At 46.9% G+C, this 23,924-nt stretch overlaps 3 protein-coding genes across 5 annotated transcripts; 1 reads left to right on the top strand and 2 right to left on the bottom strand.

Moving 5' to 3' along the window:
* Window positions 1-564: 564 nt before the first annotated feature.
* On the bottom strand, window positions 565-3,925 carry SH3BGRL3 (SH3 domain binding glutamate rich protein like 3). The gene is made up of 3 exons (XM_062620806.1): window positions 2,306-3,925; window positions 1,846-2,013; window positions 565-1,480 (listed from the first exon to the last, which is right to left on the bottom strand). The coding sequence occupies exons 1-3, from the start codon at window positions 2,351-2,353 to the stop codon at window positions 1,415-1,417; spliced, it is 282 nt and encodes a 93-aa protein (XP_062476790.1). The 5' UTR covers window positions 2,354-3,925; the 3' UTR covers window positions 565-1,414.
* Window positions 3,926-4,176: 251 nt separating this feature from the next.
* CEP85 (centrosomal protein 85) lies at window positions 4,177-23,440 on the bottom strand. 3 transcript variants are annotated; one of them, XM_062620802.1, is made up of 14 exons: window positions 23,248-23,440; window positions 14,099-14,170; window positions 13,355-13,507; window positions 10,512-11,239; window positions 9,753-9,886; window positions 8,797-8,914; window positions 8,275-8,460; window positions 7,760-7,912; window positions 7,364-7,518; window positions 6,778-6,898; window positions 6,304-6,354; window positions 6,110-6,217; window positions 5,032-5,260; window positions 4,177-4,742 (listed from the first exon to the last, which is right to left on the bottom strand). In XM_062620802.1, exons 2-14 carry the CDS (start codon window positions 14,151-14,153, stop codon window positions 4,579-4,581), a joined length of 2,355 nt encoding a protein of 784 aa, XP_062476786.1. In that variant the 5' UTR covers window positions 14,154-14,170; window positions 23,248-23,440; the 3' UTR covers window positions 4,177-4,578. The 3 variants fall into 3 exon arrangements, with proteins under 3 accessions (XP_062476786.1, XP_062476787.1, XP_062476788.1); XM_062620803.1 differs by lacking the exon at window positions 23,248-23,440 and adding an exon at window positions 15,528-15,576; XM_062620804.1 differs by lacking the exons at window positions 13,355-13,507; window positions 14,099-14,170; window positions 23,248-23,440 and adding an exon at window positions 11,593-11,826.
* GJA9 (gap junction protein alpha 9) lies at window positions 19,035-22,254 on the top strand. The gene has a single exon (XM_062620805.1). The coding sequence runs from the start codon at window positions 19,433-19,435 to the stop codon at window positions 20,993-20,995; it is 1,563 nt and encodes a 520-aa protein (XP_062476789.1). The 5' UTR covers window positions 19,035-19,432; the 3' UTR covers window positions 20,996-22,254.
* Window positions 23,441-23,924: the final 484 nt, after the last annotated feature.

Here is a 23,924-nt window from a genome sequence, read left to right as displayed (position 1 = left end):
GCACAGCTCCTGCGGGAGGGGGCAGGATACACAGGGCTCTTCCCAGACCACTCCAACCAGAGCCAGACCCTGCACAACTCAAGTACAGGAAGCTCCACTCCTCCAAAGCAGCAGCCTCCACAGGTTCCCCATGACTCAATCCCCACAGCTCCAAGTTAGTTTCCTTCCTTTTTCACCTATAGCAGATACAGGAGCATACAAGGACTCTCCTATAGGGCAGCCTTTTCCACTGCCCCTCTACACACTGGTATGTAATCAACCAGGTCATCTTTGTGCCTGACTGAAGCTGTTCTCCTCTGGGCTGCTGCTCTCACCATGTAGAAAAGAACACTTGAGAGAGGTACCTGTCACTACCGTGCTGTAGGATATTCAGACAAGTCCTGTGAGCCTTTGATTAGCAGCAGAGAACTAAGGTGTTAAGATCTTTGTGTCAGGCTGCATCAGTGAGTACAACTGACTCGGCTTCTCTGAGCTGGAAATGACTCAGAATCATTACGTAGGGCGACGTTTAACCTGTAGTCAAAATAAAACCAGATTTAAAAGAAACCCACCAGTACCGACATGAAAGGTACAGTAACATTTAATAGCATCTTGAAAGACAACACTGGTTATAAACTTCCTTTTTGGCAGGAAAACAAAATGCACTTGGTCCGGGTTGCAACAAAAGCCAACTTAAAGAGGAAAGATAAGACAACCGAGCATCAGCTGTGCTGGAGCAGCCCTGAGCCATTAACGCTCACCAGGGAGCCCTGGCACCAGAGCAGCACAGGTCCCACCTCTAGGTCCATCCATCCCCCCATGCAGCCTGCTGAGCAGCTCCAGCCTTCACCCCAGCCCTGGGCCTCTCTGGTGGATGCTCAGACCCCAGTTCTGTGCAGTATTTTTGCATTAAATTAAGACAAACCCCCCAAAAAAGGACTTAGTTGCCATAATCTGTGCAGCTGAGATGAATTAAACAAAAGTAAAATAAAAAAGGGAAGTGAGGCAGCAGGGTTTACAATTTAACAGCAACTGGGACAAGTGGGAAGTAACATCAACCCTAAGCCCTTCCCTCCTGAAGCAGAAGCTCTCCCTGCAGAGGCGAGGGCTGACAGATGGCTGCACTTCACACAGCCCCAGAGGCTTTGCTGTGTACAGAGGCACTGGAAGCTGCCGTGAGCCAGGCCCAGCTTTGCTCACAGGCCATGCGCAGCGAGCGTCAGACTTTCTTTGGATCCCTCTGAGATGATACCAGGGTTAGGCAGGAGGGAATCGCAGGCAGCTGCAATGAGTAGTTTTGGTCATGGGTTTCCCTGTGCTGGGATATATAGGTCGTGGTGCCAGGACAGCGCTGACAACCTGGAAGTGAAGGTGGTCGGAGATGAGGGTGCTCAGGGATGCAGGTAGAGTCCAGGATGAAAGGGGAGCCCGGGGCTCAGGCCAACTTCAGGAACTCCTGCAGGGTGTTTTGCTCCACTGCTTCCACAAAGAGCTCATAATCCTGCAGGGAGAAGTCACAAGTCACTCACCAGGCAAGAGCAAAGGGGCTGCTCACCCCCATCCCCTGAGCACACACTGCAAACCAGCTCACAGCACTGATGCCATCAGTTGTGTGGAGAATGACGGGGTGACATGAGGACAGCCCCACACAGCACAGCCTCACTGCCCACCCGCACCCCAAGTCCCCCTGCCCAGGACCCCTTTTTCACAAGCCACCGTGCTCCGTTGACCCTGGCAGCACCTTGTCTGTGTGCCTCACAAGAAATGCTTTCTGAATGGCATCTTGACACCATCTGTAGCAAAAAGGAAGGGACTGGACTGTGCCCACCACCACCCAACCTCCACGGTGCTGAGCACAAGCCTCACCCCACAGTAGTGGTCTCCGTTGACGATCTGGGGCGGGATGGCTTTGGGGTTACCGGCCTTTGCCCTCATCTCCTCCCGCAGAGCGTTGTCCTGGGAGATATCCACCAGCTCATACTTGATGTTTTTCCCATCGAGGATTCGGGTTACTTCGCTCTGTTGGGATTTGATCTGGAAGCCGGGCGGGAAAGGCAGGTTATGAGGAGCTGGAGAGGAGCCCGAAGGGCGGGCACGCACCCCAGCGTGCCAGCCGCACTCTGCAAGCGCTCCTGGATCCAGACCGCACCCGGCCGCGGGGCTCGGCCCTGCGTGGGGCGAAGGGGGACACCCAGCGCGGAGGGATGGATCCGGTGCAGCGAGAGCAGGGGAGGGGACTCCAGGGATGGCTCAGAGACGCCCACCCCAGGGAAGAGGGGCCCCGGACGCGCAGCCCTGCCCCAGCGGAGCCCGGGCCGCCGCTCACCTCCCGGGAGCCGGTCACCGAGGTGCTGTAAACCTTGAGGGTGCTCATGCTGCGATCGCGGCCGCTCCCTGCGCTCAGCCTGGCGGAGGGAGGGAGGAAGGGAACGGGCGGCCCCGCCGCCGCCCTGCATGTGACTGCGGGGACCAATGGGGCCGACGGGCCCGGGCATGCGGCATCGGCGGGGCCCGGCCCCGGGGAGCCACCGCCGCACCGCCCCCGGAGCAGGACTGGTTCGCACGGGTGGAGCAGAGCAGCTTTATTTTATACTCAAAACAGTACAAACAAGCGGGCGAGACAAAGGCCGGTAGAAATACACAGCGCCCGACGCGATGGGGGAGACGCAGGCAAACAGGCAGACGGGGTGAGAATGCGGTCCTGCTGCCCCTCTCTGGGGTGCTCTGTAAAGAAGAGGCCCCGAGTTTCCCCTGCACAGAGAGCAGCAGCCGTGTACAGCAGACGGTCACCACCTGCCACACGGGTCCAGTCTGCAGGAGGAGGAGGAGAGCAGAACACGCAACCCTGGGTCCCCCAGCTGCTGGGACACTGCCAGGCAGAAGGCTCCGCGCATCAACTGAGCTGGTTTCAGCCACGATCTCATTGCACAGAGGGCAATCGTGTCCCTGCACAGCACCTGGGAATTAGATCTTGCACCCTACACTGGGGAAAGGGGATGGGGCCAAACAGCACCCTAGGGAGAGAGCGACTCACAGCTGGTGCTGCTCTGCACCCCAGTGCCTAGAGAGCTCCCAGCAGCCAGGACAAACGACCTTAGGAAACAGTCTTGGCCCACATTTAGCTCAGTACATGGCAGCAGCATCCTGGGAACAGAAACAGTCTGAAACGTAATACACCCGATGCAGACAGAACAGGGCAGACACCACCGTGCTCTCTCCCTGTACCATGCAGGGGGTAGCTCAGGACAGCAAACTAACCACCTCCCTGCCACCATCACCCATGGTGGCCAAACAAAGAACTAAGAACAAAACAGATTTGGTCTTAAAGAAAAAAAGAGGAACACCAAAAGCATTTCTCCCAAACCTAGGGCCTGCAGCCCCAACATGAACCAAGAAACAACCAACAGAAGTTTCAGCAGTATTTTCTCTCCTGCAGTACAGCTGACTGACTATACTGCTCTTAACTCAAGCTGAAAACCAAGTAAGTTCCACCGACAGCACCACAGCATTGGCACAAGCAAGTGCTGTGGAGTTGTCACTAGGTTAATGAGGGTTGTGATAAAGCAGATCACATCCCATACAGATTTATTTAGAAATCCCATTATTTAGCAGAAGAGCAGGGAGTTCCCAGACATCAAGGGGCATGGCTACAACAAAACCCAAGTGGTCACTGCCTTGCAGGCAGCAGGAAGAGCTTTCAGATCCAGCTGTGCCATCCTGCCGTGGTAGGACCAGAATGGCTTTCTCCCTAGCAAGCTGAGGGCCAAGCAGAGGTGCACATCCCAGCTGCCCTGGGCAGGTCACCCGGAGTGCAGAGCCTCTGGATGGTTCTAGAGGCTGCTACAAGAAACAGCAGTTTCTCCCCTTGCCAGCAGATGCATTAGCATGGGGATAGGAGGTTTCTCATTAAGGCACTTCAGCATCAATCTGCTTCCTCTGCAGCCTGAATCATATCCACAGAGTGCTACGGGGGGGGGGGGGGGTGGGGTGGGGTGGGGGGATAAAAGGCTTAAGGCTTCTGGGGTATCAGTGCCCAGGGGGAGCATTTTCAGAGTCTTCCTTTAGTGTTGCTTTATTCCCCAACTCGTCTTGACTACTGAAAGACTCCAGATGTGTTTACCTGAGGAAAACGGGTCCTGCTCCACAAATAGTCCCTGAACACCCCAATAATCCTCTAGTCTTCCTAGTCACACAGGATCTTCACAGAGAATTTATCAGGAAAATCGGGGCATACATTTCCTTTTAGTGATCATTTTAACTGTCACATTTGCATGTTCAGCATTTGACATGCCTGGAAGGCAATTCAGGATTCAACTCCCAGCATCAGAGACCACACCAGCTCCAGCAAACACAGCACAAACACATTCCACAAGATCAAAGCTACTGCAAAGCCTGACACCAAAGACCTGAACGATTCCAGTTCAGCAGCTGAACACTTCTGGCAAACAAACCCCCTGGATTCTCATGGATTGGATAAGTCACACATCTTGTACCCGAGCAAAGGGATGGTAAAGTGCTGAATAGGTTTTGAGTTGTAGGAGCTCTAGACTCCTGAGAGTTTCAAGTCTTGGTTTTCTGTCTTACTTTGGGAGTAATTCTTTACTGAGTGATGCAGTTGTCTCCCATGTCCTGAGCGTATCTGTCAGATATTGCCGTCCTTAAGTCCTCCACCTCTTTGTGAAGCTGTTTTACCTCCACCAGTTTCTTTGCAAGTCCATCAGGGCTCAGTAAGTCATCCTTCTCCTTAGCAGAGTACTGCACAGCTGTGGAGTCAGAGAAGGGAGTCACCTCAACATGTAATAGTGACCAAAGATCACACACATTTGCGAGTGAGGCAGAAAAAACAATGCAGGTTTACAAAAGAGGTGCTACTTAACATTTAGTTCTTACAGCATGCACCTTCAGAGCTGGCTAACCACAGAAAGAAGGTTCAGAACCCTAGAAAGATGAGAACCTCTTCTGTATTGTAGAAGTGCTATATTACACACAAGTTTAATTCTGCCACAGCACAGGACCTGAGGGGTTTGCTCTGTCATCACTCCACATACTTACAGCGAATGCCCAGGAGCAGAGAGAGGTTGGGATCCTTGCCCTGAGCCCTCTGAGTGACAATGCTGTAGACAGACTGCAAATCCTGCAGGCAACTGGCCAGCTCGCTGTGCAGGTCCTGGGCCAGGCGGGCTGTCTCAGCAGGCAGTGGCTGGGTTGTTAGCTCTGCCTGACGGAGCCGTTCCTGAAGGGTCAGGTTCTTCTCAATGAGATCCTGGTTCTGCACTGAGAGCTGAACAAATGGGCACAGCAGGTCAGTGGTGACCTGGTTTAGAACTAGTACACTTAGAACAACTTAACACAAGTGCTCGATGATGATGGGAGCACTGAAGGCAGGAGGAGCTGATTTATATCAAGCCCTCCAGACTCTTGCCAGATAAGCAAGAGTCAGTGTCATAAGGTCTAGGGGAAAATTCTTCACCTAGACAGTGATCAGGCATTGGAACAGGCTTCCTAGGGCAGTAGTGGAATCACCATCCCTGGAAGTGTTAAAAAAAAACCCCAACATACAGATGAGACACTTAGTGCCATGGTTCAGTGGTGGCCTTTGGCAGTGCTGGGATAATGGTTGGACTTGATGATCTTAAAGGTCTTTTCCAACCTGGCTGATTCTATGATTCTATTCTAAGGTGCGAGCATTCAGCTTTCCTGGCTCAGACAGGAAGCACCCCATGACACTGCACTATCCCTCCTGGGGCATGATGCAACAAAATAAGCTGCCAGGAGGTTGTTCACCAGTTGCTCACCCCAACACGGGCCATCCCCTTCCCTCAAGGGCTGCCACTGTGCTTGGCTTCCTCCAGGTTTGAGAGTAGGGCTCAGCCCTGCCCTTCAACCACGGCTGTGGGCCAGGTGGGAGTCCTGCTCGCTGCCGTGCTGCCCCCAGCTGGCAAACTCAAACCCAAGGCAGGAACTGGGTTTCTCCTCCTGCTTTTGAACAGAGAAGAGCTCCTTTTAGAGCAACTGACTAGCAGGAAGCAGGAGAGGTTATGTTGCTGACTGCAAATTAAGGGCCTAGCTAAAAGACAACTTGTTGTTCATTCAGCTGGTACGCTCAGGCACTCAGCACTCCTGCTCTGACCTCTTTCACAGCGGCCCGGAGCTGCTGCAGTGCATTCTCTCTTCTCACCGCCTCCTCTTTCAGAGCTTGGCTTGTCCCCTCTTCCTGGGTCACCTGTTCTTCCAGGCTCTGGAACAGACCATGGGCAAGTAGTGAGTCTAACTCACATCACAGCAGATTCTCGAGTTCTAGGTCCCTCCACAGTCACCTCTCACCTTTACTTGCAAGGACAATTGCTCTGCCTTCTTCTGCTGTTTGTCCACAATCTGGAATCAAAAGCAGAAGCATCAGAACTGGCCACACAAACTCAGTAATTCCACCAGGATTTCTCCTGCAGTAAGAGAGCATCTCCCCTCTCCCTCCTTTTCCCGTCCATTTACTGCTTTAATCACTGCTTCTGTTAGTAGTGGATTCCCCGATGAAAGGCACCATTAGAAGTATCAGCTAAATACAAGACTGGACAAGTTGCATTCATGTGGTTTTCTTCTACATTCTGCAGCTTGTCTCCAGTGTTAACTGCAGGAAAGCAGTTATCACAGCAAGAACAGCTTCTAAAACCACTCAGCCTGGAATTCTAGGAACTGCTGCTTCATTACAACAGTGACTGCAAAAGTCCCCGATTTCATTTTTAGTGCCTGGTGTGACTCAGTGGAAAGAAAAGGTGAGATTCCCAGCTGAGACACTGTTACCTTCCTGAGGCGGTCACATTCTTTCTTCAGAGAGTCATTTTCTATCTTCTGTCTCTCCCCATCCTGGGCAGAGGCTCCTCTCTCTGCATTCTTCACACACTGCTGCACCTTGTCCTGCAAGCTGCAATTGGCAGAACACCATGGGAAAACCAGCTTTATTTAGGGTGCCTCCCTCACTATGAGGGGGCAAATGATTTTCATCTCAGGTGTCAGTGTTGCCAGGGCTATGACAGAATTCTCCCTTCCTTGGACACAGCCCTACCCATAATATTGGCACATTTGCAGACACAACAATTGCAGACTAAAGAGGTCCGTTTTGCCAGGAGTTATGGTTGACAAGAGCAATTAACCTGAGGACACAAGCCCAGGTAACAGAATAGGGGCCCCCTTTCTTTCAGCATGTGGTTCTGCTCCCACCCTCCGCTGCTGGCACACAAAATTTAAACACAGTTTTAGCAAGCACTCACATAATCATCACACGGCCATGGTAACCAGGTTCTGACAGGAGGGACAGTGGCTGTGCTGAATCATCACAGCCCTTGCGCAGCAATTACTTCAGTGCTATTCAAATCCTCCTGACTTTTACCTGCGCACAGTAGAAAGAAGCTCCAGCTCCTTGTGTTTTTGGGTTTCCAGCTGCACCTCTTGCTCCCTGAAAGCAGCCCGGACATCTCCAAGCTCTGTTTCCAGTGCCAGCACTGTTTCTTGCATAGCAGTACTCTTCAGTTCAGATTCCTTCAGCTGCAACAAAGGCCATCAGAACATTCTAGAGAACTCCCAGGGGTTTTACCACACACAGAATGTTTCAACTACATTTTCAATGTCCATTTTTAGTACCTACATGGCAATTCTTAGTTATAGCTCAGAACATTCCTCCTCCAAAAAGATTAGACCACAACTTTACTTGTGCAGCTGCACTGCAGCTGTAGAGAAGTCACCTGAGCAAGTATGTGAAGAGCTATCATCACAACCGAAGTTTTACCTTCTGATTCTGTTTCTGGTGGTCCTCAAGGGTTGGTAGATCAGCCAAATATCGTTCCAGGGTCTCAATTCTCTGTTGTCTCTCTCTGTTCTGTTCAGATTCCTTCTGGCATTTCTTTTTAAGGTTATTAATGTGTTTGTCTCTTCCCTTTACCTGCAGGGACAGTTATAAAAAGTTCAGTTTATATAATTTCTTATCCATTCTTCAGTCCTATGTAAGCCTCATTTACCTTTTTGTACAGCACTAAACACCAAAACACAAGATCACCTTAACTCAGAAGTATTTCTGCTCATCTAGCTAAAGACAGGCCTCCTCTCTGGTTAAAAGAGGAGGTACTGAAATCCTTCTAACTGCAGGAGAAAGGGCTTTTGCTTACAATCCAAAGTACTCCACAAGGAGACCAGAAAATACCTGCTATGATCATGCCCACAAAAAGCTTTCATCTTCACACTACATGGACTTTCAGTTTCTCAAAGCAAAACCACCTTCCGATCTTGAGAGCAATGGGATCATACCCTTTCTTCCTGTTTTTTTAACTCCTCTGCATGTTTCTGCATAGTTTCCTTCAGTGACTCCCTTATAAGCTTTGCATCCACCTCTGCAGCAGCCAGTTTTCTCTCCAATTCAATCTTTTCCTTACTGAGGGATTCAGTCTTCTCTGTGAACTGTGCTCGAAGAAATGTGTTCTCCCGCTGCAGCTCCTGCAAAGAGAGCCAAGCTGGTATTAAGCATCTGTGCTGCCTCAGAGCTGTGTTCTCAGCCCCCCCCCAATCCCCAAACATCAGTCAGGCCATCTTATACACTGCAGTATCTGAAATAGCATGTCAGTGCCATCAGGCCTTTGCATCACTAGCAGAGCTTCTAAACAAACCATAACACTTTAGGGCTTGAAATCTCAAAGACAGGTAATAGGGATCCCATACAAAGGATCACTTTATTCTGCATAGGCCTTCTACTCAGGGAACACCTAATAAGAAGTGATAAGGCCATTGGATTCAATACCAATTTCTTACTGACCCCCTGCTGCATCTGCTTACCTGCATTCTCAACATGTAGACATCTCCATAGGTTGCTGGGCAGCCAAGCAGGGCACTGTGAACCTGTAGTTCACTTTCCCTGACCTTCTGCTCCAACTGTGAGATGTGTTGTCTTTGCCTGTAAAAAGCAACAACTGGTAATACACTGTCCTCAAACACACAGCAGAGAGCAATACAGCATGAACAGTGCCACCGCAACTCTAATGCTCCATAGAGGGACAAGCAGACCAGAAAGACAACTCTGCAACTCAGAACTGACCTGCAGAGAAATGATCTGGAAGAGTCTATGATACTGTGACATCCATTTCAAAGTTTTTTAGAATTGGTATTAACTTTTCCTCCCTCCCTTCAAAGCAACCCCCAGCAACGATTATAGATAAAACACACAAGCATTCCATGCTGTGGAGGATCTGGCTTGGTTGTAGAGCTTGTGTGAGTGACAGAGAGAACTCCAAATGAACAACCAGAAACAATATTTACAGCCCAAATGCTGAAGGTAGTTTTTATTAGGACTTACTTTTTCCAAAAGCTTATGGACCATGGCATTAGGTATGAGAAATGTGCTTGAGAGCCCAAATTCACAAAGAGCTAATTTAAAATAAAGCTAAGAGCTCCAAGGAAATCCTCAAACAAAAAGGCAGCAGTTTTGACATTTCAGACAATCATGATGTGAACAGAAATCTTTATCCTTTATAAAGCATAGAGAATCATAACCAAAATTGATTTATTTGATCCCTTCAGGATCATAATCCTAATTCCAAGAGGAGGGGGAGGAGAGCTCATGAAAAATATATGTTCTTCTCAAAGGTCATCATATTGCTCTTTGCAACAGAAGAGACCCAGATGGACAAGAGGAACTCTGAGACAGGACCTTTCCTTGGTACTTTCAAACCCCTCCCTTTACAAAAGGCAATGCACTGGAGCCCATACACCACATATCAGTAGCAAGCTCTCACCTATCAATGAGGAGCTCTTTCTCCTTGAGTAGGTTTTCATTGGAGTTCAGAATATTGATCCACTGAGCTGGATCAGGAGTAGGCAGTGAAGGAGAATACATGGAGGGATGGTGGCAGGCACCTCCATTTTGTAACTGAAAGAGAAGGCAAAATGAGGAAGGAGGTTTGTGCTCCACAGAGGTAACTGCAACACTGCTAGAGCTATTTTGTGCCCTGTGTGCTCATCTGCATGCCAGGACAGAGCTATTTCAGTCCCTGTCAATGTCCAAGAACAAGTAACTTTGCTCAAGCACAACTGGAGATTAACAAATAATTTTAGCTCACTGGAAACAATTTGTCTCCATTCGGGTACAGCTGGTGGGATAAACAAGCTGGTTCCATCTAATAAATCTTAGTTTTATGCAGCTTTTTTAAGCCAAAAAGGATTTTCCCAACTCTAGATACAGAATACAGTTATTGTAGAAGTGAAGACCTTAGCATGCTTTTTCCTCACAGTTTCTAGCAGACAGGATGTTTCCCTCTTGGTCTGATCCATTGTGCAGTGCTGTAACTTAATACAGCGCTGCTCTCCATAAGCAGCACGTCAAATGATACCTGTGACACCATATGCTGTAAAACCAGATCATTAACAGACTTTCAGCGTAAGACAGGGAGAAGCAGCAGACTTTTTCCCCCTCTTGCTTTATAAGTCTGGAATAACAATTCATGACTACACAGGAAGGGTTTCAAACTCATAGATTCACACAAGCAGCTCCTTACCTGCATTTGCTCTACTTGCAATCGCACTTTGTCCAGCTGCTGTTTCCAAGCACTGAGCTCACAGACCCTCTCATGTGGGTGTAGTGTGCAGCTGTCCTGCATCCATGCTCGAGATGGAGGACTTACAGGCTTTGAATAGAAATTGTTGGCCTGGAGTCCCATTGGCATCAGTCTGTTCGTGCTTGGCCACGCTCCGTCCTGGGGCTCACAGACTCCATTAGCCCCTGCCGCTTGCTTACTCTCTGGCAGCACTTTATAATGGTCCTTTCCTGCCTCAGCTGCCCCAGAGTTCGGACTGAACTTCTGGAACCTGTGGAGAGGGTCAGGGCACAAATTATCCAGAAAGAGAGACTGGTTAAGGGTGCGCTCAATGGCAGGGGTGTCAAACTTCCAAGTGTCTTCTGCTCTCACGTGATCCGAAACAGGATGCCAGGATTGCTCAAGACCATTTTCCCCTGAAGTCCTGTAGAGGTGCAGGAGATCTCTGGGTGGCACCTGAGAAGACTTCCCAGAATTAAAATCTCCATTCCTCATGAGCCCTGCGTGTTCAGAAGCAGCAGATCCTGGCATAGCAGGTTTTGATGGATTCTGTAAACAGCTCTGGTCTCCTGCAGGACACAGCTTGGAGGGTGAGGCACCCAAAGTAGAAGGCATAACATGGGCTGTTGGGATGGTCACTTGGGCTTTGATGGGCTGGAATGAGGAACCGTTACTGGAATTGCAAAAGTCTGAGGAAAGAAGAACAACACTGATTACAAACCCGAAACATTCGAACATGAACAGCCATTCCTTTGAGGAGCGTTCCAGAAGAAATTAAAAACCTGACTCTTTTCCCCCTGAACATGTTCTCCTAAGCAGCAGCAAGACCAAGGCACACCAATGTTCCCCCTCATTACAAGTTTCAGGAGCCTGCTGACATTTTCCTACCACCATATCACAGGGAGAATCCAAGTTTAATTCAGCAGACATTTTTAATCCCCTGTTATTAAGCTACTCCAGTATAATCTTAAATCAATAAGGTTATCTTTCTATAGGTTTAGAAATCAAGTCCTTTAAATTGAATAAAAAGGCTGGAACTTACTCAGCTGAGCACTGAGACCTCGATTCTGTTCTGCCCGTCCCACAGCTCAGCGGCTCTGAACCGTGACCAAAGCTAACGGGAGCCTTCACTAAGCCCATGATGAGCTTCAAACATAGCTGAACACTGGGTCACCAGCAGTTGACCTTCTAACTCCTCCAGGACACTGCAGCAAGAGCTTTTCCTAGAGTAATGGCTGTGCCTTATTGCCACAGGAAATGAGACAGAGTTGGGCACACGCACCCCAACGTGAGCCTGTCCTGGCAGACGGGCACCAAACCTGGCTACGGGGAAGTGCAGGGCTATTCTTAGCAACTCTCAGATTTCAATACAGCAACAGCAAGAACTGAGAAAGGCAAACAGCAAAGTCCCTGTTCTCCTCCTGGTCACCACATGTTGTATACTGTGGTAATTCCAGGTTTCTCCCAGCTACACAAACTTGTTTTCTTCATGTGTTTGGCTAAAGGCCCACGCCTCATGATGTTTCTTTAATCCACCCTCAAGACTGCAACATCAACCCTCCACCTGTTTGTAGCCTCAAAGCATTGCTACAGGAAGGAATAAAAGGTTACAAGTTGAAGGGGACCAAAACCAGATTCTGCAAAGACCATCAAGCTGCAGGTAAATATCACAGTAAAGGCACAAGGTACTCTCCTCAAAAAATGAGAAGGGGGGGAAATCCCTCAGACATTCATTGCCTGTGCCTGGAACTCCAGAGAACACCCTGCTACCAAACAGTCACAAGCACATTCACCTCAGCAAACAGCAGGGACAGGACAATTTCCTTTTACAGCCCCTGGATTCGTATCCTAGTATCACTGTCAGGAACTCGAGCCCTCTGAGCAACACATCACATGCAGATGCTGCAATCGGTTCCTTCAGTGTGCTGAGGCTTGTCACAACAACACATGGACCTGACAGGCAGAAATTCAGCCTCAGCTCTTACAAACAAGGCTACCACATAGCAAACATTCCAAAGGGCCATTTCTGAAAGGGCCATCATTATCTCCCCTGCCTTGAATGTGCAGCTGGATGTTTTATTATCCTGAGAGGCACTAAAGCGGACACTTAAACATGTGCTCTAGTAATATTTCCAGCAATATTTCCACAAGTCAGACCTTCTAAAACACCTTCATTTTAACTTGCACATTATTAAGATCTATGGCTGCCAATGCAGCTTGTGAAATACATGAATGTGCAAAGCATATTATTTTAAAGAAAACAGCAAACTGCCTCACTGAAAGAAGGGTCAGTGAATCAATAGTGGTTTATGTCACTTTTGTGGATGAAGATACAAGTGGAAAGGATTGCTGGGACAAGCAATTTCACAGAACACACCTCAGCTGAGGGACAGGCTGCAGCCTTCTTCAGTGAGCAGCACACAGCTAACACTGAGGACACTTAGAAAGGCACACTGACCTGAAGCCTCTAGAGGCACCTATAAATTACTTCTTAAAAGAAATCACACATCGCGCTTGCTGATAGACCACTTGGTCAGAATGAACCAGCAAGTCAACAGGGTGGCTCTTTTAGTCAGTTCAAAATGCTCACTACAGTTAGAAGACACCAGCTTAGAGAAACAGCAAGTCCCTTAATCATTTGTTTGTATTTCAGTCAGCATATCTGTGTGCTGAGGTTCTGAAATAGTCCCCAAACATCATTTCAGATTCTGCTCTCTTCCAAGTTTTACATTCTAGGGTTCGGTAATATCAGGCTATTTAATGCTTTAAACTCTGCTCCTGTGTGACCTCATGCTGACCATCACCTTCTGTGCTGTCTGAACAGGAGGTCCCAATGCCCCCATCCCCGCTGTCGGCCACACTTGAACTGCGGCTGACACGGCTCTGGAACTTCACAGACAACATGGGTGTTTTCCAGTCAGTCTCCAGGAAATGACTCTTTTGACTGGTGCTGGGATCTGGAGAGAAAAAGCAGGAATATTTATGTTTCAGCTAACAGACTGAAAAGTCTTTTAATACACCTAATTAAGCCATATCTAATTACCCGTTCTACCTAAACCCATCCTTGCTTGACTCCCCATACTGTTGCTAAAGAAATCTCTTTTGCAAAAGGAAATGGCAGCAAACACATGGAAATCAAATAATATTAACAGGAGACTGAAAAAAAAAACAATCTAGTTATGGAAGTCGGACTGCAAAAGCAGTAAATTACATTCCCACTGATGAGCTTGGTGATATTACACCCAGCTGATGCTCTGGTACTCAGATGAAACAGAGGAGCAGCAACATTGGCCCACAGCAAAACTGGTTGAATTAAAGGCACATTTTTGCATTAACTGGTAATAACTTTTCCGGATGTATCACTTAGCAATCAAGAGACAGGTTTGTTATCAAACAACTCTCTCCTCAAGCACACATGGCAGGAATAAGACATCATTTTCAAATAGAAAGCTTCTGGTAATGAACTCTTCTCAAGGCCATCTGTCTCCTCAGGGGAGCTGAAACAGGATCCGACAGCAGCAGGGCTTTAAAGAAAGGACTATTCTTACCCGGTGGATTGTTCTGCTGGAGCCTCAGGTCTGGCTGTTTCTCCAGAGCAGCCATCTTATCTGTCCAGTGAACTACAGAGCAATACATCAAAATCACTAAGTCAGTATAAACCAGACCCTGTTCCCACTAACCAAGGGGTACACACACAACAGTTACTCTCCATTCAGATTAACACAGTATTTCGCATTTAATGAGCATCTCTTCCCAAGAATGTCTCTGCTTCATCCCCGCAGCACAGAGGCCTTAAAGAAAAGCCTTTGCAGTTACTGTAGGTTTTCTTCATGCCTGAGAAATGAGCAGAGTTCCTGTTTGCAACATTCTCCAGGTCTGCAGCACTTCAGCAGCTCCTTTCAACTGGGGCATGTGTTATCCCCATCGTGGTTATTTATAGAGCATCAGTCACCATGGTACCTACACGCTGCCTTTATGTCTACAGAGACCAAAAATTTCCTTTCACAAGTCTTAACTCCAAACCAGTTCATTTCTGCCCTCTGTAGAGGTCACAGAGCAACTACAGGCAGAAATGCAGCCATTCACAACCTGGCATTGCTGCTCCATAAATGGCAGTCATTATCAGTCTAGAGCTCTGGTTTAATTGATCTGCTTATCCAAGTACTTCAGACAGTGAAGTTCCTAACTCTAATGATGCAAGTTATGATTTGCAGCTCTCAGGCTGTGGACATTCAGGGCTGCTCTCCACTCCACCAGCCAGATACTAAATCCTCAATTGCCAGCTCCTACAGATTTGTGCTTAACTGATTCAAAGAGCTCACAGAAACCATTAATTCTTAGGAAACAGACACAGATTTTACAACACGGGACAGACACTGGGAATACAACAGGCTAATGAAACAGCAGCAGCATTTCGCTCAGCAAAGAAATACAACACTTCTAGCTAAATATACCACTTATTATGCTCAATTTAGGTATGTTTCTGACAGTCCTGAGTTGGAAACCCAGACTCCAGCACTACAGTGACAGCAGGGAAATACAAGCGTGGCTTTTGACATAATATAGACAAAACAAAGTGCTCCCACCTCACCCCGCACACCCTCACACGCAGTCACAGCACCCACCCCAGGAGCAGGCCCTGCAGAGGGGGTAGGAAAGGAGAGAGAGGTGGGTCACGAAGAGGGGGAGCAGCGCTTTACCCGGTGGAAGGGGAGAGCTTGGAGGGGACGCGCAGTGATGTGAAGCGAGGCTGTGAGGGGAAACGCTTCGCCCCGCCGGCAGTGATTTGGGTGGAGAGAGGGGAAGGCCCTCCCTGAGGGGCACCGGTCCCTGAGGGGCGCGGGGAGCGGAACGGAGCCGGTCCCTGCGGGGCGGGGAGAGAGAAGGGGTGGTTTCACCGAGGGGGGGGGGAGCTTTGTGCCCCAGGCCGAGGCCCGCGCCGCGGTGCCGGCAGCGGGACGGCTCCGAGCCCCTCACCTGCCTCCGCCGCGCTGCCCGCGACCGTTACAGCCAGGGGGCGGGAAGCGAGAGGCGAGAGGAGGGGCAGAGGAAAAGCGACAGAGCCCCGCCCCTCCCTGCCCCTCAGCCTATGGGGAGCGCCGGCCCCGCCCCTGCTCGCCGGTCATTGGCTTGGCAGGACGCTGCTCCCCGCCTCGCTGGTTAGCGTTCCTCCGCGCCTGCGCAGTGCCCCGGTGTGCGTCCGGGCTCAGCCCGTTCTGACCTCTTCACCCGGGGCCCTCGGTGCCGAGGTTTCCTGGTGCTGCGCTTCCCGAGGGCATTCCAGTGCCTAAAGGGGCTACAGGGAACCTGGAGAGGGGCTTTGGACGAGGGCCTGTAGGGACAGGCCGAGGGGAATGGCTTGAACCTGACAAAGTGGGGAAAAGGGAAGTCCCAACTGGAAATGCTTTTATTTAAGCTTAAAAATAGCAGATTACTGCCCCCCGCGCCCCCCCCCCCCCCCCCCCCCCCCAAACATGGGAATAAATGTGAGGACATCTTCATAAATCTGCACCTACTGGTTCACGTTTATCTTTGTAGTAAAAAATGAATCGATAAGCCAGCACAGAAAACGTGAAGAGTGTGTGCCTCAGCTCTCCCATGGCATTCTCTGGGCTGCCTTCAAACACAGTGCTGCTGGTGGTCCTGAAGGCAATATTGGGTACTACGAAGGTCCAAATTTCTCAGTATTGCAGTTTAGCATTTGTGATCCTAATGTCACTACCGAAAGAAAACCATGGGCAAGTGTCCACATTACCCTGAAAGCCTGTAGGACACATCCCTGCTGTTTGTGCCTCTAGCTGGCCATTGTGGGTCAGACAAGTACAGTAGAACAGAAAAATCAATTGTACACATAAAATGCACGTTATTGATGAGTAGGGATGAAAAGGTGTTGATATTCATAGAATATTTCCATGATTGAATGATTTCGGTGGTGTTTGACCCCGAGCTAAGAAAATACAATTGAGTTGTTGAAGTTTGGGGGATGTTTTGCAGCAAACCTTGTATCACTAAATATTCTGTTGCTAAACACTGAATGTCGGTATGATGGTTTGTATAGCCACATGTGCAAAATGCTTGGACTTAGGTAAAGAGCAACACTTGGTGCTTGAATTCATTCCCCCCCCACAACTTGTCAAGTTGTCATTTGACTGAAATACTACTATAAATGAGCTAATGGAGCCCAGAACATTATGTGCAGATCATTCAGTGTTTGTCCTAGCACCTTTCACAGAACAAGCAGCTCCCCAGCCACCATAGTTCAGTCTCAGCAAACACTTTGGATGTTCAAACAAAGCTGTAGCATCTTTGTGGGGTGGAGGAGCCTGTGGACCACTTCAACAGACTTGGAATTCTTTTCAGGAATATCAGAAACATGTTTAGAAACCTACTTTAAGTACTCTGTAGAAAAGACAGTTAGAAACCTGCTGGAAGCACCAAACAGGCTGCTGTAGGTTGCTGGCTTATCAAAATGATCGAATACTTCCAGGCTGTCATTTAACTATGAAATCGGACGTGACCTATTGACTGATCCTCAGCACCCAAATTAGAAGATAATGATTAGCTTTGTAGAGTTCTCAGCAGAGGAAGTTTATTTACCCCATACAGGACACTTGGATAAGGAATATACACTGTTCCCAGGCTGGAAGTCAAAACACAGCACTGCACCAGCTGCCACAAAAGAAAAACATGACTGCTACTGCTGAACCCAGGACACAGGGCACCGAGGAGAATCATCTGAAAGAGCTCTATAGTATTAGATATACTCCACTCATATCAGTCCTAGAGGGGGGACTTACACATTAATACCAGGCACACTGCTGCACTGCTAATGCTGGCTCCAAGGCAGTCTTTGAACACAAAACAAGCATATTTCTTTCCCTCAACTTTCCTTTTCTAAAATGAAGTCTCTTTCCCTCCCTTTCCCCCAACATTTTTTGCAGGCATTTCCTAAAGTTTAGAGTGTTTGAAAGTTGGTTCCCCAGCTCATCACTGGTCCCCCAGATGCACCAGAGCAGTCCAACAGGCTGAAAAATCAATTCACGTAGATTTGAAGCTCTCCGGAAGAATTGTCTGTGCATCAGCTCTGCTTATAAACTGGGATCTATCCCCCAGTGCCAGGTGGACTTCTTCAAGATGGTGTTTACTCTTAAACCTTTACGTAAGCAAAGAAATGAGGGTGGTGAGACACACGTTGGCAGAGAACTTGTGAATGCTCCATCATTGGAAGTGCTCAAACTCAGGTTGGATGGGGATCTGAGCAATCTGGTCTAGTGGAAGGTGCCCTTGCCTGTGGCAGGGATTTGGACTGAGTGGTATTTTAAGGTCCCTCCTAACCCAAACACTGGAATTAAACTGGAATGATAATGACTTACTCCTGAAAAGAAATACTTGAATTATACAGATGGCGAAAATGGGGTGTTTTAAAGTCATCAATGTGACAAGTGAGAGGGCACAAGGAGAACAAACAAGAGATGCAAAATTGAAGAACAGAAAGAGAGATGCTGTCATGAAGAGGAAATGAGTATGTAGGGGATGAAAGTGCTACACTGGGTTTTTACACGAGAACCGTGGTGCTAAGCAGCTCCAGGAGAACAGACTATCTGCAGGGATTTACAGTGATGCTATTTGGGAGAATTTACCTTCTTCACCTCTGCACAGGCAAGCCGAGGGGTTCTGTGAGATAGGGACACAAAAACTTAGAAAGTTTTCTTTTCTTCTGTTTGTCTGAGGTTGAGATTGTTCTTAAAATGTGGAGGGTGCTGGAGAGGTGAAAGGGAAGATAATCTGAAGGAAATTAGAACTGCAGATTTTTCATTTCTGGCTTTTTAAAAGGAGATTCTTTCATTGGTCATAGTTAAATTAGGCTTGGAGCAGTAGCAGACTGAACACTGATTGATTTTCTCCTCCCTCCATCCCTAGCAAATATAACCTCTGTGTGTCAAAGCTTGTGCTCCAGCACTGGCTCTTGGAGCAAAATAAACTGCTTATAATGTGAAGTTTCCTCAGATGGGTGGAAGATGACGGCGGCTGTAACGCGTCGCTGGATGCTGAGGGTCTGTAATTTTACAGGTTTTTGTAAAGAAAGGTATGTGTTCATTTTAATTTGCCATTTCTGTTTCATTTCTTTATCTTTCAAACCTGTCTGACTTGCTGCCCATTTGTACAGCAATCTGCAAGAGTATTTTCAGGTTTGATAGGCTGCCTTAACATAAAGTTGCCTGTATAGTCATTGGCATTGCAGCTGTAAGACTGCAACTTCCGCTTGATTTCTTAACACTCCTGTTCTACAGGGTGAAAACGAGTCCCATTTGAACAGAAAACACTGGGTTTAGTGGTGTTCAAACACCTTTATCCTAAAAAGAATAAATAAATTAAAAAATCAGATTATTCTATTTTTAGTATTATCGAATTCTGGTGGATAAGATGGTTTTTGAGTACTTTTGTATAACCAGTTTTTGCTGCGGAGAGTCATTGGACATCACTGTAACTTCAGCTGTGATGTGGGGCTTGGAACATCTGAAAAGGAGGACTGGGAAATACTCCTGTACCTTCAGAAGTGTCCTAAGTAGAAACATGCTGCTCTGATGCTGCTGTTGGCTCAAACATATTGCATAATGCTCTTAAAATCCTACAACAAGTCAGGCATCCTGATATAGACTGAGGGTGCTTAATATTTCATAGTGATGAGCTTATCAGGATGTCTTTTACTGATACATTAGACAGAGGTGGATGATGCATTTCTCTGTCTTGTAGATGGGAGACAGTAACACCCAGATTCTCAGTGAGCAGTGGGTCATGCACTGTGTTAAGAAAGAACTCCAGCTTCAATGTTTGACACTTTTTTCTCTCATATGTTTTAGTGTTAAGATGGCAGAATAACCATGGGAGACTGGAATTTCCTTGGTGGCATTTTAGAGGAGGTCCACATTCATTCCACTATTATTGGAAAGATTTGGCTAACGATCCTCTTCATATTTCGAATGCTTGTCCTTGGAGTGGCAACTGAGGATGTTTGGAATGATGAACAATCTGAATTTATATGCAATACTGAGCAACCTGGTTGCAGGAATGTGTGCTATGATGAGGCCTTTCCCATCTCTCTCATAAGGTATTGGGTCTTGCAAGTTATATTTGTGTCTTCCCCTTCCTTGGTATATATGGGACATGCCTTATACAGACTAAGAGCCTTGGAGAAAGAGAGGCAAAAAAAGAAAGCTCAGGTAAGGGTGGAACTTGAAAGCACTGAACTAGAAATGACTGAAAATAGGAAAAGGCTGGAGAGAGAACTCCGACAGCTGGATCAAAGAAAGCTGAACAAAGCACCCCTGAGAGGCTCTTTGCTCTGCACTTATGTGATACATATTTTCACAAGATCTGCAGTGGAAGTCGGGTTTATGATTGGGCAGTATCTTCTTTATGGCTTTCATCTAGATCCCCTTTATAAATGTAAGAGAGATCCTTGTCCAAACACTGTTGACTGCTTTGTGTCTAGACCAACAGAAAAGACAGTGTTCATCTTATTCATGCAATCAATAGCAACCGTATCATTGCTTCTAAATATCCTTGAAATTATCCATCTGGGATTCCGAAAGATCAAAATGGGACTTTGTGGGCAGAGTAAAACCAAGGATGACCCTGAAAATTTCTGCATAAACAAATCTAAGAAGTACTCTGTGATACCACACTCTTCTTTGGGAATAGCCACCACCCCTCAAAAAACTCTTCCTTCTGCACTTAGTGGCTATACCTTCTTAATGGAAAAGCAAACTGGGGCCGCTGTCTACCCACTTCTAAATGCTCCTCCCATGTTTCAGCCTGTGCAAAACAACCGTACAGAAAGCAGCAGCAATTACACTCACTGCAATCAGGACATCAAGTCTCCAAAGAAGAGGCCAGCTACAAATGCTTTAGGCAATCAGACTCAAAATACCATCACCAATAATAATGAAGGCTTGCTTGGAGAGCTTGGGAAAGAAGCACATGATGTGCAAAAAGAAGCTGAAAAGAAACATTTCCTTGTTGTTACTCAGAATGCAGCTCTAGCTTCAAGCATGTGCTTGGGAAGCTGTGCTGAAACGGCATCTCAAACTTCACTACAACCCCACACAACTTTTCCCGTTACCGGTTTCAGAAGACAACATGGAATCAGTTCATCTTGGAACTGCTCAGCAGTGGCTGAGAGTGCAGAAGCTTCTACAAACTCTCTTCCAAAGACCAGCAACAGAAGACAGAGCACTTTCAGTGCAGACAAAGCCCAAGCTCCTTGCAATGCTGATGTAAAGAAATGTAGTCGACCAGACACTCCTGACTCTACAGGCGAGGTGAGCTCAGGGTCTAAACAAAGTAGAACCTGTGACAGCCCTAAGCCTTTCTCTCTGTCTAGACGAGTGTCCATGTCAAGCAGTGCCAGCAGCAGGCGAGCACCCACTGATCTGCAGATATAGCACCAGTTAACCCTCAATCGCACTGATCAGTTCTGGGTAATTACTGACCACTGAGACACAAGCAGGACCTATGTGTAAGAGTAGCTAAATTACTGAGCTTGAAACAGTTGTTCCACATAGCTAGAAAAGCACTTTGGATCTTAGCTAAGTAACTTTTAAACAGGCTCTTAACTTCCTTTGTAATGAAAAGGTGGCTTAGACCTCAGCATATAAACTTACACATTATCCTTCCAGCTCGAAAGGGAAACACACATCATGTAGTCCACATATTAGGAAAAGTCAGACATAAAATCACAGCTAATACTATTTAAACTGAATAAAACTAGAAGACAAAATTTACAGTCTAATAATGTATTTTACAAAGACCAATAAATGAAATGAGACTAAAGACAGCACTGGTGCTCTCAGGAGAAATTCATTATCAGTAAATATAGTTCTGCTTAATCTCTCTGAGAATTCACACAGGCATTTGAGCACTGCCTGAAAGCAGAATGTCAAATGTATTCCTGTTTGAACTGCGTTAAATACAAAAAGAACAAAGCATTTGATACATGTATCACTAATTCGCGGACACCGCAGTATACTTTTTTCAGTGTATCACCATTGACTTCCTCGGCAGAAAAAGCAGAGTGAATCTCTGTTAACATTAAATACACTATTACAGTTTCCAAGCACTGTAATTTCCAGGTGAGTTACAAGCTTTAATTGTCAGATTTTGCATACAACTAGTAAGTTATCTTTTTCTTTAATCAGCAAACAAGTTATTGGAATTTATTAATGAGAAGTTTTGGATTTCACCAACCAGACTTACTATGGGGAACAAATGGCAATACCGTGCTACTTTCAGTTACTATGTCAAAAAATATAGAAAAGCTTTATCAAACTGTAGAATTACTCCTTTTTTGTCTGTCCCCTAAATTCTGCAAGCTTTTAAATTGAAGAATGCTTGTAATTGTTTAGAAGGAGCTTTTTATGGGGGTAATAGAACGAATAAAGGACATTCATCCACTTGCTGCTCCAGGCAAGTTCCATGGAATGGATGGAAAGACAAACAAAATACTGTGTTACATTTGTAATCGGTAGGTCTATGAATGAAATACGTTTACTTGAGTGGCTCAGCACTGACAGGCTGCAAGTCCTTAGCGAGGTGGCACATCTGGGATGCAGCAGCGTGTACCTGTGTGGCTTTTGACTTAAGGTACGTGTACTGGAAAGATAATATGTGAGATGTAGCATCATGATATTATGGCATCATTAAATTCTTAATGTGTGTTATCATTAAGCTTATGAGCCAGCCATGGTTTAGATTGGCCAAAGGCTTTACAGTATTAGGGAAAAAAAGGAGCCAGGAAACCTGAAAGTCTTGCTTGCAGCAGCATTAATTTGGCTCTGTCCACACAGAAATACACATTAATACCACTAAAATTATTTGCTGTTTTTTTTCCAGCAGCTATTCTCACCTCTAGTGTTGCTCTATGTGTAATCATAAATAGAGCCTATGTAATTCTGCTACACTGTAAAATTTAACATTGCACAATACACAGCAATGTATTATACGATGTGTATATATATGTGTAGTGTGATTTAGCTGAGTTAATCCTACTACTGTGGCTTTAATTCTTGCACTTCTCAATGTGTAAGTTTCTTCAGGTGATAACTGTGCTAGTGCATGTTTGGCATTTAATGTCTGTAATAAAAAGCCTTGTATTTAATGCACTCTGCTCCTGCTGTCTAATAATAAAGAAGTAGCATTCAGATGCTCACCTACGGGATATGACATTTGCATTTCCGATGCTTCAAGACAAGATACAAAAGAATTTGTTTTACAAATCAGAGGATTTTTATTCGCTTTTTTTGTGGACATGGGTCAGGCAATTTATTTCATCATCATGGCACCTTCCCAACAGAAAAGAGTGACATAATTCCTGCAGACACTGCAGGAACAGTGTGCAGAAAAAGTCTGAAAGGACCCTAACATTACAAGATTATTCCATTGGTTCTTTTTCTTTCTATTTTTATAGCAAACAGACTTGACCAGTCAGTAAATACCAGTGTTTCACAAAAATAAACCAGTAAAACCGCTTCCATTTTTGTAACAGGCGGAGGTCAAAGACTTTCTTTTTGATGCAGAGTGTTGCCACATAAAACTTTCAGGAGCCCCTTGGGAAGGCAACTCTGCAGCTGCAGCAACTTCCTACTCTGGACATTGTTCATTGAGGTCCAGTTACTACCCAAGCCCTGAGTTATCTGACCTGAAAGCTGAAAGCTGCGATCCTGGGTGGTACTTCACTGCGCGGGGACATGGTGAATGCCCAGACATCACATCTCCCCGTGGTCTGGATGACTGCTGCCTGGTGATGTACACCACAAATGGGCTTTGCCACGGTGATAACGGTGTCTGGCTTGATGAACACCATCACCTGGAGAAACAAGACTTTGTATGAGCAATACAGTCCTTACTGACTTGCCCTGACCTTGGAAGAAGAGCTAAAGGCCTGATAAAAGGAGGACATCTGCAGTAGAAGGTGCCGAAGACAAAACAAGGCCTAGAAAAGCAGGAAGTCAACAAGCCATAGCGGTGATTGGGTTAAGGGGCACGGTGTCTGGGGGAGATGGCAACCACTGACTTAACCCAGGACCATGCACCTTCCCGTGCTAATTTACATGGCAAGCAAGAACAATTTACCCACTGGAAGGTAGAGAATTAATGATATATGTGATAACTTCTGACCATGAAAGGCAGTTTTTTGTCCTCTGAAACACATATAACCCGATGTGCGCAGGGCTCAGCCGCGCTGGCTTTGGGGAGCTGCCGCTTGGCAGACGATGAACCACCTTGGCGCTGTGTCGGGACAACACCGGCGCTGCCCGGCTGAGGCGAGACCCGGAACGGGGCCCAGGAACGCGGCCCGAGAAGCGGGGCCGGCGG

Source organism: Pezoporus occidentalis, unplaced genomic scaffold, assembly GCF_034315485.1.
Source record: "Pezoporus occidentalis ecotype Australia unplaced genomic scaffold, CSIRO_AGI_Poc_V1 ctg223, whole genome shotgun sequence".
NCBI classification, from domain to species: Eukaryota; Metazoa; Chordata; class Aves; order Psittaciformes; family Psittacidae; genus Pezoporus; species Pezoporus occidentalis.
This window is presented reverse-complemented; position numbering and strand designations above follow the sequence as displayed.

Coding starts and splice junctions, on each gene's coding strand:
- SH3BGRL3 (XM_062620806.1), bottom strand. CDS start 2,353: ATGAGCACCCTCAAGGTTTACAGCACCTCGGTGACCGGCTCCCGGGAG. Junction 2,014..2,305: donor CGGTGACCGGCTCCCGGGAG/GTGAGCGGCGGC, acceptor CCCGGCTTCCAG/ATCAAATCCCAACAGAGCGA. Junction 1,481..1,845: donor ACGGAGACCACTACTGTGGG/GTGAGGCTTGTG, acceptor TTCTCCCTGCAG/GATTATGAGCTCTTTGTGGA.
- GJA9 (XM_062620805.1), top strand. CDS start 19,433: ATGGGAGACTGGAATTTCCTTGGTGGCATTTTAGAGGAGGTCCACATT.
- CEP85 (XM_062620802.1), bottom strand. CDS start 14,153: ATGGCTGCTCTGGAGAAACAGCCAGACCTGAGGCTCCAGCAGAACAAT. Junction 8,461..8,796: donor TCTACATGTTGAGAATGCAG/GTAAGCAGATGC, acceptor CTCTCTTTGCAG/GAGCTGCAGCGGGAGAACAC. Junction 7,519..7,759: donor ACCAGAAACAGAATCAGAAG/GTAAAACTTCGG, acceptor CCTTTGTTGCAG/CTGAAGGAATCTGAACTGAA.